General features: G+C 46.2%; 1 protein-coding gene across 1 annotated transcript in view; it reads left to right on the forward strand.

The window, feature by feature from the left end:
• Positions 1–635: 635 nt before the first annotated feature.
• The window catches only part of yap1 (Yes1 associated transcriptional regulator), an 84,207-nt gene continuing 71,299 nt past the window's right edge, over positions 636–13,543 (forward strand). Inside the window, exons 1-2 of the mRNA XM_031791308.1 lie at positions 636–1,346; positions 3,339–3,568. Of these exons, the coding sequence (XP_031647168.1) occupies positions 1,146–1,346; positions 3,339–3,568 (431 nt within the window). The 5' untranslated portion in view covers positions 636–1,145. The remainder of the gene's footprint in view (positions 1,347–3,338; positions 3,569–13,543) is intronic.

Consider the following 13,543-nt stretch of genomic DNA (forward strand, 5'->3'; position numbering starts at 1 on the left):
TTCCCACCAATATCCAGCAACTTCTCACAGCCATTGAAGAGGAGTGGGACAACATTCCACAGACCACGATCAACAGCCTGATCAACTCTATGCAAAAGAGATGAGGCTCCTGAGTTGCGCAGCGGTCTAAGGCACCGCATCTCAGTGTAAGAGGTGTCACTACAGTCCCTGGTTCAAATCCAGGCTGCATCACATCTGGCTGTGATTGGGAGTCCCATAGGACGTAGGCCGTCATTGTAAATAAGAATTTGTTCTCAAGTGACTTAAAATAAAATAAGCATGTGTCACTCTGTATGAGGTGGTCACAACAGATACGGAGGAGTTTTCTGATCCACAACCTTTTTGACTAACAGTATTCCCAGTCATGTCAAATCGATCGATTAGGTCCTAATTTATTTATTTCAATTGACTGATTTCCTTAGATGAACTGTAACTCGGTAACATATTTGAAATTGTTGCATGGTTGCGTTTATATTTTTATTCAGTATAATTAAAATAACTTTTCCCACACCAAAGCACTTGAAGTTTGTCTAAAATATGAAGCTGTTTTACTGTGATATTGCGGTCGAGGAAGTTCTCTCCGTGTCTTTAAAGGAACTTGTCGTTCCAGATAACGCGGCCAGGCTCCGCCCGGTCTGAGGCTCAGATCACATGAGTCAGAGTTTAGACCCAAGTCAGACTCAACTTTACAACACTGACACGGCTGGGATTTGCAATGTGCGCTGTCACTCGTGTTTTATGGAAAAATCTGAAAAACTTTCGAGGGTAAATCTGTGCAGTAATTTGACTTTAGCCAGGTAAAGGTTCAACTTTTTCTTTGCGTTTCTTGTTTTTGTGTGTAAAAGTTACAGAGACAGTTGAGTAGATATGCGCGTTGTTATATTTTACAGTGTGTTCTCCCGAAACATCGGAAAGAAGTGTACAGTTGGTGGTGACTGCGATAGCTAACCCTGCTGCTGGGAGAACATAACTTCATCAAATTTACTTTTGGACTCACTTTGATTTAACTTTCGATGATCGAGGTTTCGAGTTTCGCTCTCCGAAAAACGTAATTTTTTTTTTGTCTCTTTGAGTTGAGTCTTTTTAAACATATTTTTTTTTCTCGGGTAAATCGTTTTTTTTGGATATTTTTTGTTGGAATAAACATGGATCCGAGCCAGCACAACCCCCCGGCCGGTCACCAGATAATCCACGTCCGTGGAGACTCCGAGACGGACCTGGAGGCCCTTTTCAACGCTGTTATGAACCCGAAAAATACCATCGTCCCCCCCTCCGTCCCTATGAGGATGAGAAAGCTTCCAGATTCCTTCTTCAAACCGCCAGAGCCAAAGTCCCACTCCAGACAAGTAAGACGAGAGAGACCACCCTCACACACAGCCCAGATACAAAGCCCCCAGACACTTCACCAACTATAAAGAGAACAATCCGTTGTGTTCTTTGACTTTTACCCACGCATGTTACTAGTCGACTGTGTCCCAACACGTACATTACATTACATTAGAAGGGATCTTCTGTTGTCTAAATCAAGATGAATCAACTGAAGCAGCTTCACTTTTTCAGGAGTTGTTGAATAACTTTTTCTAAGTGTTAGGCATATTAACTAGTACTACCTACGTGCTATTACTATAGTTCATGTAAGTTATTCCAAACGTTTAAGGTACAGATATATCTTATGCAGGCTTGATATAATGCAGTTTATTGTATTTCCGAAAAGTATTATTTAATTAATACACCAAGATGAACATAATATTCGTTTTAAGATTGATATAAAGTTGTTACGTTTGTAAATCGAGGAATGGACTGCAGTGTGAGGCCCTATGCTTGTAACAGGTCAGTTTAGTTAAACAATGCATGCCCTTTAATGTTAGTAAAAAGCTTAGGAAATCATGTGGTGGAATCACTCGTAGCCCATTTACACTTTTTAACCCGTTCGGTTTCTGATCTTTAATGAGTGAGTTGAGCCAACCGTGCGCATGCGCGGTTTGACGGTGGCATGGACGTGTCGGAGTATGCGCTTTCAGGACTTTCAGAGTTGTTGTCCCTGCTGCATCAGCCCTCTTGTCTTCTCCAGGCTTTATAAACCGAGCAGTGAGACGAGGCCTTCTTATTATCATAATGTTTGCTTCATTCAAGTTTATGAACAGAAAGTTTGTTCTTATTGCGTGGAACAACAACCAATGTATTTCTTTATTAAACTCAACTCCTTATAAAACTTGACTATAATGAATTATATTAGTTACTTTGAATAGTGCGGAACCTGATTGAACAACATGTAATTAGGTGTTTTGTATGAGAACTTTCCATCAGTAATCTGGGTGACTCATGTTAGTGAAGTTAGTGAATCACTTCCCTGACTCCCCTCTCCTCCTCCTCTTCTCTTCTCTGACTCCCCTCTCCTCCTCCTCTTCCCTGACTCCCCTCTCCTCCTCCTCTTCCCTGACTCCCCTCTCCTCCTCCTCTTCCCTGACTCCCCACTCCTCCTCCTCTTCCCTGACTCCCCACTCCTCCTCCTCTTCCCTGACTCCCCTCTCCTCCTCTACTCTTCCCTGACTCCCCTCTCCTCCTCTACTCTTCCCTGACTCCTCTCCTACTCTACTCTTCCCTGACTCCCCTCTCCTCCTCCTCTTCTCTGACTGCCCTCTCCTACTCTACTCTTCCCTGACTCCCCTCTCCTACTCTACTCTTCCCTGACTCCCCTCTCCTCCTCCTCTTCTCTGACTGCCCTCTCCTACTCTACTCTTCCCTGACTCCCCTCTCCTCCTCCTCTTCCCTGACTCCCCTCTCCTACTCTACTCTTCCCTGACTCCCCTCTCCTACTCTACTCTTCCCTGACTCCCCTCTCCTACTCCTACTCTTCCCTGACTCCCCTCTCCTACTCCTACTCTTCCCTGACTCCCCTCTCCTACTCCTACTCTTCCCTGACTCCCCTCTCCTACTCCTACTCTTCCCTGACTCCCCTCTCCTACTCCTCCTCTTCCCTGACTCCCCTCTCCTCCTACTCCTCTTCCCTGACTCCCCTCTCCTCCTACTCCTCTTCTCTGACTCCCCTCTCCTACTCCTCCTCTTCTCTGACTCCCCTCTCCTACTCCTCCTCTTCTCTGACTCCCCTCTCCTCCTCCTCTTCCCTGACTCCCCTCTCCTCCTCCTCTTCCCTGACTCCCCTCTCCTACTCCTCCTCTTCCCTGACTCCCCTCTCCTACTCCTCCTCTTCCCTGACTCCCCTCTCCTACTCCTCCTCTTCCCTGACTCCCCTCTCCTACTCCTCCTCTTCCCTGACTCCCCTCTCCTACTCCTCCTCTCTCTCTCTCCTCCTCTCTCTTCCTCTTCTCTCCGCCCAGACCAGCACAGACGCAGGTACAGCCGGTGCCATCGCCCCCCACCACGTGCGTGCCCACTCGTCCCCTGCCTCCCTACAGCTAGGGGCAGTGTCTCCCCTGTTGGGCATGGTCCCTGCTGGCGCTCCCCCATCGCACCTCCGACAGTCGTCTTATGAGATCCCAGAGGACATGCCCCTGCCCCCGGGCTGGGAGATGGCCAAGACCCCCTCTGGACAAAGATACTTCCTCAAGTAAGTTTAATAACAGAACCTTATGTATGTTAACTCTCTATGCCTTTTTAATAATGCTATTATTAAGATCCAATAACAGCCCTATGGGCCCTGATCAAAGGTATCAAAGGTAGTGCACTTTTGGTTACAGCTGGAACATAGTGTCTGGGGATCAGGTTACAGCTGGAACATAGTGTCTGGGGATCAGGTTACAGCTGGAACGTAGTGTCTGGGGATCAGGTTACAGCTGGAACGTAGTGTCTGGGGATCAGGTTACAGCTGGAACGTAGTGTCTGGGGATCAGGTTAGCTGGAACGTAGTGTCTGGGGATCAGGTTACAGCTGGAACGTAGTGTCTGGGGATCAGGTTACAGCTGGAACGTAGTGTCTGGGGATCAGGTTACAGCTGGAACGCAGTGTCTGGGGATCAGGTTACAGCTGGAACGCAGTGTCTGGGGATCAGGTTACAGCTGGAACGCAGTGTCTGGGGATCAGGTTACAGCTGGAACGTAGTGTCTGGGGATCAGGTTACAGCTGGAACGTAGTGTCTGGGGATCAGGTTACAGCTGGAACGTAGTGTCTGGGGATCAGGTTACAGCTGGAACGTAGTGTCTGGGGATCAGGTTACAGCTGGAACGTAGTGTCTGGGGATCAGGTTACAGCTGGAACGTAGTGTCTGGGGATCAGGTTACAGCTGGAACGTAGTGTCTGGGGATCAGGTTACAGCTGGAACGTAGTGTCTGGGGATCAGGTTACAGCTGGAACGTAGTGTCTGGGGATCAGGTTACAGCTGGAACGTAGTGTCTGGGGATCAGGTTACAGCTGGAACGTAGTGTCTGGGGATCAGGTTACAGCTGGAACGGAACGTAGTGTCTGGGGATCAGGTTACAGCTGGAACGTAGTGTCTGGGGATCAGGTTACAGCTGGAACGTAGTGTCTGGGGATCAGGTTACAGCTGGAACGTAGTGTCTGGGGATCAGGTTACAGCTGGAACGTAGTGTCTGGGGATCAGGTTACAGCTGGAACGTAGTGTCTGGGGATCAGGTTACAGCTGGAACGTAGTGTCTGGGGATCAGGTTACAGCTGGAACGTAGTGTCTGGGGATCAGGTTACAGCTGGAACGCAGTGTCTGGGGATCAGGTTACAGCTGGAACGCAGTGTCTGGGGATCAGGTTACAGCTGGAACGCAGTGTCTGGGGATCAGGTTACAGCTGGAACGCAGTGTCTGGGGATCAGGTTACAGCTGGAACGTAGTGTCTGGGGATCAGGTTACAGCTGGAACGTAGTGTCTGGGGATCAGGTTACAGCTGGAACGTAGTGTCTGGGGATCAGGTTACAGCTGGAACGTAGTGTCTGGGGATCAGGTTACAGCTGGAACGTAGTGTCTGGGGATCAGGTTACAGCTGGAACGTAGTGTCTGGGGATCAGGTTACAGCTGGAACGTAGTGTCTGGGGATCAGGTTACAGCTGGAACGTAGTGTCTGGGGATCAGGTTACAGCTGGAACGTAGTGTCTGGGGATCAGGTTACAGCTGGAACGCAGTGTCTGGGGATCAGGTTACAGCTGGAACGCAGTGTCTGGGGATCAGGTTACAGCTGGAACGCAGTGTCTGGGGATCAGGTTACAGCTGGAACGCAGTGTCTGGGGATCAGGTTACAGCTGGAACGTAGTGTCTGGGGATCAGGTTACAGCTGGAACGTAGTGTCTGGGGATCAGGTTACAGCTGGAACGTAGTGTCTGGGGATCAGGTTACAGCTGGAACGTAGTGTCTGGGGATCAGGTTACAGCTGGAACGTAGTGTCTGGGGATCAGGTTACAGCTGGAACGTAGTGTCTGGGGATCAGGTTACAGCTGGAACGTAGTGTCTGGGGATCAGGTTACAGCTGGAACGTAGTGTCTGTGGATCAGGTTACAGCTGGAACGTAGTGTCTGGGGATCAGGTTACAGCTAGAACGTAATTTTATTTGTCACATACACATGGTTAGCAGATGTTAATGTGAGTGTAGCGAAATGCTTGTGCTTCTAGTTCCCGACAATGCAGTAATAACCAACAAGTAATCTAACCTAACAATTCCAAAACTACTACCTTATACACACAAGTGTAAAGGGATAAAGAATATGTACATAAAGATATATGAATGAGTGATGGTACAGAGCGGCATAGACAAGATGCAGTAGATGGTATCGAGTACAGTATGTACATATGAGATCAGTATGTAAACAAAGTGGCATAGTTAAAGTAGCTAGTGATACATGTATTACATAAGGATGCAGTAGATGATATAGAGTACAGTATATACGTATGCATATGAGATGAATAATGTAGGGTAAGTAACATTATATAAGGTAGCATTGTTTAAAGTGGCTAGTGATATATTTATTACATGTATGGCAGCAGCCACTCAATGTTAGTGGTGGCTGTTTAACAGTCTGATGCCCTTGAGATAGAAGCTGTTTTTCAGTCTCTCGGCCCCAGCTTTGATGCACCTGTACTGACCTCGCCTTCTGGATGATAGCGGGGTGAACAGGCAGTGGCTCGGGTCGTTGTTGTCCTTGATTATCTTTTTTGCCATCGGGTGGTGTAGGTGTCCTGGAGGGCAGGTAGTTTGCCCCCAGTGATGCGTTGTGCAGACCTCACTACCCTCACTACCCTCAGCCTTATGGTTGTGGGCGGAGCAGTTGCCGTACCAGGCAGTGATACAGCCCGACAGAATGCTCTCGATTGTGCATCTGTAGAAGTTTGTGAGTGCTTTTGGTGACAAGCTGCATTTCTTCAGCCTCCTGAGGTTGAAGAGGCGCTGCTGCGCCTTCTTCACGATGCTGTCTGTGTGGGTGGACCAATTCAGTTTGTTTGATGTGTACGCAGAGGAACTTAAAACTTACTACCCTCTCCACATCGATGTGGATAAGGGGGTGCTCCCTCTGCTGTTTCCTGAAGTCCACAATCATCTCCTTAGTTTTGTTGACGTTGAGTGTGAGGTTATTTTCCTGACACCACACTCCGAGGGCCCTCACCTCCTCCCTGTAGGCCGTCTCGTCGTTGTTGGTAATCAAGCCTACCAATGTAGTGTCGTCCGCAAACTTGATGATTGAGTTGGAGGCGTGCGTGGCCACGCAGTCGTGGGTGAACAGGGAGTACAGGAGAGGGCTCAGAACGCACCCTTGTGGGGCCGCAGTGTTGAGGATCAGCGGGGTGGAGATGTTGTTACCTACCCTCACCACCTGGGGGCGGCCCGTCAGGAAGTCCAGTACCCAGTTGCACAGGGCGGGGTCGAGACCCAGGGTCTCGAGCTTGATTACGAGTTTGGAGGGTACTATGGTGTTAAATGCTGAGCTGTAGTCGATGAACAGCATTCTCACATAGGTTGACCCCCAGTCCCTCTAGCACAACCACTATATATAACTAGTTGACCCCGGTCCCTCTAGTACAACCCCTATCCACTATATATAGCTAGTTGACCTCCAGTCCCTCTAGTAAAACCACTATCCACTATATATCACTAGTTGACCCCCATTCCCTCTAGTAAAACCACTATCCACTATATATCACTAGTTGACCCCCAGTCCCTCTAGTAAAACCACTATCCACTATATATCACTAGTTGACCCCAGTCCCTCTAGTAAAACCACTATATATCACTCATCACTCATCATCCCTACTGCCTCTGATCTGACAGACTCACTAAACAGAGAACATACCTGGTCATCCCTAATGCCTCTGATCTGGAGGACTCACTAAACAGAGAACATCCCTGGTGATGTTGTAGCTTTACACCACTGGGGAGACTGAATGGTGGTCTTGTAGCTTTACACCACTGGGGAGACTGAATGGTGATGTAGCTTTACATCACTGGGGAGACTGAATGGTGATGTAGCTTTACATCACTGGGGAGACTGAATGGTGATGTTGTGGCTTTTTGTGTTAGTTAACCCCAGCTATGTTTGCGGTCAACTCTCTCACAGGAAGCTGCTGTGGTTGGTCAACTACTTCCATAATCTCAGTAGGAGCATCTTGATGACTTCCTCTTTGTCCCTCATAGTCACGTTTGGCTTTTCTCTTTTCTGAAAATAGAGAGAACCTGCGCAAAACTCTGGTAATTCACTCAGTTGACATCTTCAGAGTATGTTGATATTCTTCTCTACATGTATTTCTTCAGTAATTACATTTTTTGTCTCAGTGATATGTTACAGAATGTTATGACATAACAGAGACTGAGGTTGTCGCCATGACACTTTTGGAGTACAGCGTTCCATGCTAGGCATGTTTGTGACCGTGTTACGGAGCACCCTGAAAGCATTCTGTATCGGCCGCACATCAAAGTTGAGAGACACTCGATCTGAAATGAAAAGAGACCTCCTCAGCAGAGCTGCTGAAAAACTCTCCTATTTATAAACAGGGGTTGTCTGACCAACCCTTGGAGGGAGGAAGAGAAGGAGGAGAGAGATGTAATAACAGACTCAAAAAGAGAAAAAGTTGACGTTTCATTCAGGTGACAGACTGACCGCGGTCTTTTAGGATATGGTGTTTAAAACAGTTTAGTAGTCATCACATTTACTCATTCTGGATCTCCTTCAGCAGGCCTGCAGGGCCCCAAGTAGAGCCAGTTATCCCAGTGTGAGCGTCCCCCAGTGTGAGCGTCCCCCAGTGTGAGCGTCCCCCAGTGTGAGCGTCCCCCAGTGTGAGCGTCCCCCAGTGTGAGCGTCCCCCAGTGTGAGCGTCCCCCAGTGTGAGCGGTCCCCAGTGTGAGCGGTCCCCAGTGTGAGCGGTCCCCAGTGTGAGCGGTCCCCGTGTGAACGTCCCAAATTACACCCTATATAGTGCACTACTTTTGACCAGAGCCCTAGTCCCTATATAGTGCACTACTTTTGACCAGAGCCCGATGGGCTATATATGGAATAGGGTGCCATTTGGGAGGTGACTCCAGTGACTCATAAAGCTGTGGTTGCTGCATGATGACGCTCTGGTTTGGAAGCAAGTTTCCCTTGTAGTTTCCTTCAGCCATGATGACGCTACTGTGATGGCTGCCGTGGCAGGCAGCTTTGTGTCGATGGAGGTGAATGGACTCTGCCATGTGGAGCCCAGAAAGAAGAGGGAGAGGGAGAGGACTGGGCGAAGACTGGAGCAGCTCTGGTCCAAAGTAGTGCACTACATAGGGAATAGGGTGCTCTGGTCCAAAGTAGTGCACTATATAAGGAATAGGGTGCTCTGGTCCAAAGTAGTGCACTATATAAGGAATAGGGTGCTCTGGTCCAAAGTAGTGCACTACATAGGGAATAGGGTGCTCTGGTCCAAAGTAGTGCACTACATAGGGAATAGGGTGCTCTGGTCCAAAGTAGTGCACTATATAGGGAATAGGGTGCCATTTGAGACATATTCTGATCTGCTGGCCCTCCCTTTGTCCCGACGACCAGGGAGCAGAGAAACACTGAGCTGTATTCAGGCAGAACAGAGCAGAGGAAAGCAGAGCGCCTGTGAGGTGGTGGAAGGAGGCTCATGTGAGCCGTCCCAAAATAGACAAATGCCTACGATGAAGTGTAAAACAGTGGAGGCTGCTCAGAGGAGGAATGGGAGGACCATACTACTTTGTGAATATCATAACATTTTTAAATAGTGAAACATTAAAAAACAATTTTTGTATTAAAATATAGTAAACTGAAGTACAATATAAATGCAGCATGTAAAGTGTTGGTCCCGTGTTTCACAAGCTGAAATAAAAGATCCCAGGAAATGTCCCATACACACAAAAAGTTTGTTTCTCTCAAATGTTGAACACAAATTTGTTTACATCCCTGTTAGTGAGCATTTCTCCTTTACCAAGATAATCCATCCACCTGACAGGTGTGTATCAAGAAGCTGATTAATCAGCATGATCATTACACAGGTGCACCTTGTGCTGGGGGCAATATAAGGCCACTCTTAAATGTGCAGTTTTGTCACACAACATGGGGCGGCAGGGTAGCCTAGTGGTTAGAGCGTTGGACTAGTAACCGGAAGGTTGCAAGTTCAAATCCCCAAGCTGACAAGGTCGTTCTGCCCTTGAACAGGCGGTTAACCCACTGTTCCTAGGCCGTCATTGAAAATAAGAATTTGTTCTTAACTGACTTGCCTAGTTGTCACACACACTGCCGATTACATGTTGCAGATTTTCCTTCTTAGTTTAGCTAACTAAGTTTAGCATACTTAGCTAGCTAGCTAGCCTACTCAACAATCTCACTCCGAGTGGAATGCTGTTTATGTTCGCTACCTGGCTATCCAACACTGGAACTCTTCCAAGTCAAGGTAAGCTTTCCGTTTTATTTATTTATTGCCGCCGGGGCCCACCGGTGTAACTGCTAAACTGCTTGCTGTACATTGTACTTTTTGATTGGATTTTGGGTTTACTAAAGCGTTAGTTCTAGTTTGGTGACTATAACGTTAATATGGTGACAACGATGTAGGTTGTGTAGCGGTTAGCGGTTATGATATGAAGGTTTGGCTTGGAGAGGTTTTTTCACCTGGTCACAGACAGCTGTTGTGTTGTGCACTGAAGTCCACAAGCAAAAGTGAGAGGAGATGCGAGAAGGAATTATACAAAGTGATGCTGCTATAAAAGGGAACTGTGATCAGGGGTGTATTCATTCCACCTATTATTTTGCTAAACGTTTCTGAAACAGAATGAAACGGGGATGGACCTACCTGAATTTGTTCAATAAATACTCTCGTTTTAGTTGCAAAACACAACTGTTTGTTCTAATGATTACACGCTAGATCAGCTAGATGCAGGTAAGAGTCTGCAAGTTGGTATTGAATTTGTCACTGTCTGTCACCTTGACTACTTGGCTCCTATTTGTCTCTCGACTTGTGCACCTACGTTATAATCTTTCATTCCTAGACTAGGTTGTATCAACCTCATGATGGGTACAGGGGAACATTCTAGTATCATGTAGTAACCTAAACCTGTCGCTGTTACATTGAACTGGGTGAATATGAATGACAGTAACCTAAACCTATCACTGTTACATTGAACTGGGTGAATGACAGTAACCTAAACCTGTCACTGTTACATTGAACTGGGTGAATGACAGTAACCTAAACCTATCACTGTTACATTGAACTGGGTGAAAGACAGTAACCTAAACCTGTCACTGTTACATTGAACTGGGTGAATATGAATGACAGTAACCTAAACCTGTCACTGTTACATTGAACTGGGTGAAAGACAGTAACCTAAACCTGTCACTGTTACATTGAACTGGGTGAATGACAGTAACCTAAACCTGTCACTGTTACATTGAACTGGGTGAATGACAGTAACCTAAACCTATCACTGTTACATTGAACTGGGTGAAAGACAGTAACCTAAACCTGTCACTGTTACATTGAACTGGGTGAATGACAGTAACCTAAACCTATCACTGTTACATTGAACTGGGTGAATGACAGTAACCTAAACCTGTCACTGTTACATTGAACTGGGTGAATATGAATGACAGTAACCTAAACCTGTCACTGTTACATTGAACTGGGTGAATATGAATGACAGTAACCTAAACCTGTCACTGTTACATTGAACTGGGTGAATATGAATGACAGTAACCTAAACCTGTCACTGTTACATTGAACTGGGTGAATGACAGTAACCTAAACCTGTCGCTGTTACATTCTAATTGACTGGTTAGTTTTTGTAGTTAGGAGATAAACACATGGACTTTGTATTTAGTTGAATTAGATGTTATAGAAGATATAGTACGTTCTACGTAGTGTTATTATTTGACTAGATACTGCCTGAGTCCCAAATGGTTCCCTAAGTAGTGCATACTGGTCAAAAGTAGTGCACTACGTAGGGAATAGGGTACCAGTTGGGAAGCAACCTAGGGCTCTTACAGCAACAGAACCCTGAGAACAGACAGCATTGACTATAGTTTTGTCACAGTTTGGTTCTGTCAGCGGGGGATGTAGTTGTATTTGCTGAATGAGTGATAGTGAGTGAGCAGTCTCCTGCCTCTTGTTCCGAGTTTGTCTTGCTGGTTTCATTATAAACCCCACAGCAGTCCTGAGGGAGGGAGGGGGGGAGAGGAAGAGAGAGACAAAATTACCTAAGAAAATGAACAACAATGACATGGTTTTTATGAAGAATGCAAAAAACCTAAGAAGGGAATTGAGAAACTTATCCAACCAAAACCACAGAAACCCAGAACCTGAGCCTTCACTTTGGTGAATCACTAAAACAATACAGAAATACACTACGGAAAAAGAAGGAACAGCACGTCAGAAATCAGCTCAATGTAATTGAAGAATCCATAGAATCTAACCACTTCTGGGAAAATTGGAAACTCTAAACAAACATCAACACAAAGATCTATCCAAAATGGAGATGTATGGATAAACCACTTCTCCAGTCTGATTGGCTCTACAACAAAGAACAAACAGCTAATACATACACATGATCAATTACACATCTTAGAATCAATTATTAAAGACTACCAGAACCCACTGGATTCTCCAATTACATTGAATGAACTACAGGACAAACCCTCCAACCAAAAGAGGCCTGTGGGGTTGATGGTATCTTAAATGAAATGATAAAATAAACAGACTACAAAATTCAATTGGCTAAACTTGAACTCTTTAACATCATCCTCAGCTCTGGCACCTTCCCCAATATTTTTAACCAAGGTCTGATCTCCACAAAAGTGGAAACAAATTCAACCCCAATAACTACCAATAACTACCGTGGGATATACGTTAACAGCAACCTTGGGAAAAATCCTCTGCATTATCATTAACAGCAGACTCGTACATTTCCTCAGTGAAAACAATATACGAGCAAATGAGCAAATACCTGACCACTGTGACTGACCCAAAATTAAGGAAGGCTTTGACTATGTACAGACTCAGTGAGCATAGCCTTGCTATTGAGAAAGGCCGCCGTAGGCAGACCTGGCTCTCAAGAGAAGACAGACTATGTGCTCACTGCCCACAAAATGAGGTGGAAACTGAGCTGCACTTCTAACCTCCTGCCCAATGTATGACCATATTAGAGAGACATATTTCCCTCAGATTACACAGACCCACAAAGAATTCAACAACAAACCCAATTTTGATAAACTCCCATATATATTGGTTGAAATTCCACAGTGTGCCATCACAGCAGCAAGATTTGTGACCTGTTGCCACAAGAAAAGGTCAACCAGTGAAGAACAAACACCATTGTAAATACAACCCATATTTATGTTTATTTATTTTCCCCTGTGTACTTTAACTATTTCCACGTTGTCACAACATGACCAATAATATAACATCTGGAACCTGTGTGAGTGTCATGGTTACTGGACCTTTTTTGTCTTTTTGTTTCTTTTCTATTTCACTTCTTGACATCCAGGACCTCGATACCGGGCCTATACCGGGCCTATACCGGGCCTATACCGGGCCTATACCGGGCCTATACCGGGCCTCTGTACCGGTACCCCCTGTATATAGCCTCCACATTGACTCTGTACCGATACCCCCTGTATATAGCCTCCACATTGACTCTGTACCGGTACCACCTGTATATAGCCTCCACATTGACTCTGTACCGTAACACCCTGTATGTAGCCTCCACATTGACTCTGTACTGTAACACCCTGTATATAGCCTCCACATTGACTCTGTACCGTAACACCCTGTATATAGCCTCCACATTGACTCTGTACCGGTACCCCCTGTATATAGCCTCCACATTGTCTCTGTACCGGTACCCCCTGTATATAGCCTCCACATTAACTCTGTACCGGTACCCCCTGTATATAGCCTCCACATTAACTCTTGTACCGGTACCCCCTGTATATAGCCTCCACATTGACTCTGTACCATAACACCCTGTATATAGCCTCCACATTGACTCTGTACCGGTACCCCCTGTATGTAGCCTCCACATTGACTCTGTACCGATACCCCCTGTATATAGCCTCATCATTGACTCTGTATCGGTACCCCCTGTATATAGCCTCCACATTGACTCTGTACTGGTACCCC

The sequence above is a fragment of the Oncorhynchus kisutch genome, linkage group LG15 (genome assembly GCF_002021735.2).
Source record: "Oncorhynchus kisutch isolate 150728-3 linkage group LG15, Okis_V2, whole genome shotgun sequence".
Taxonomy (NCBI): domain Eukaryota; kingdom Metazoa; phylum Chordata; class Actinopteri; order Salmoniformes; family Salmonidae; genus Oncorhynchus; species Oncorhynchus kisutch.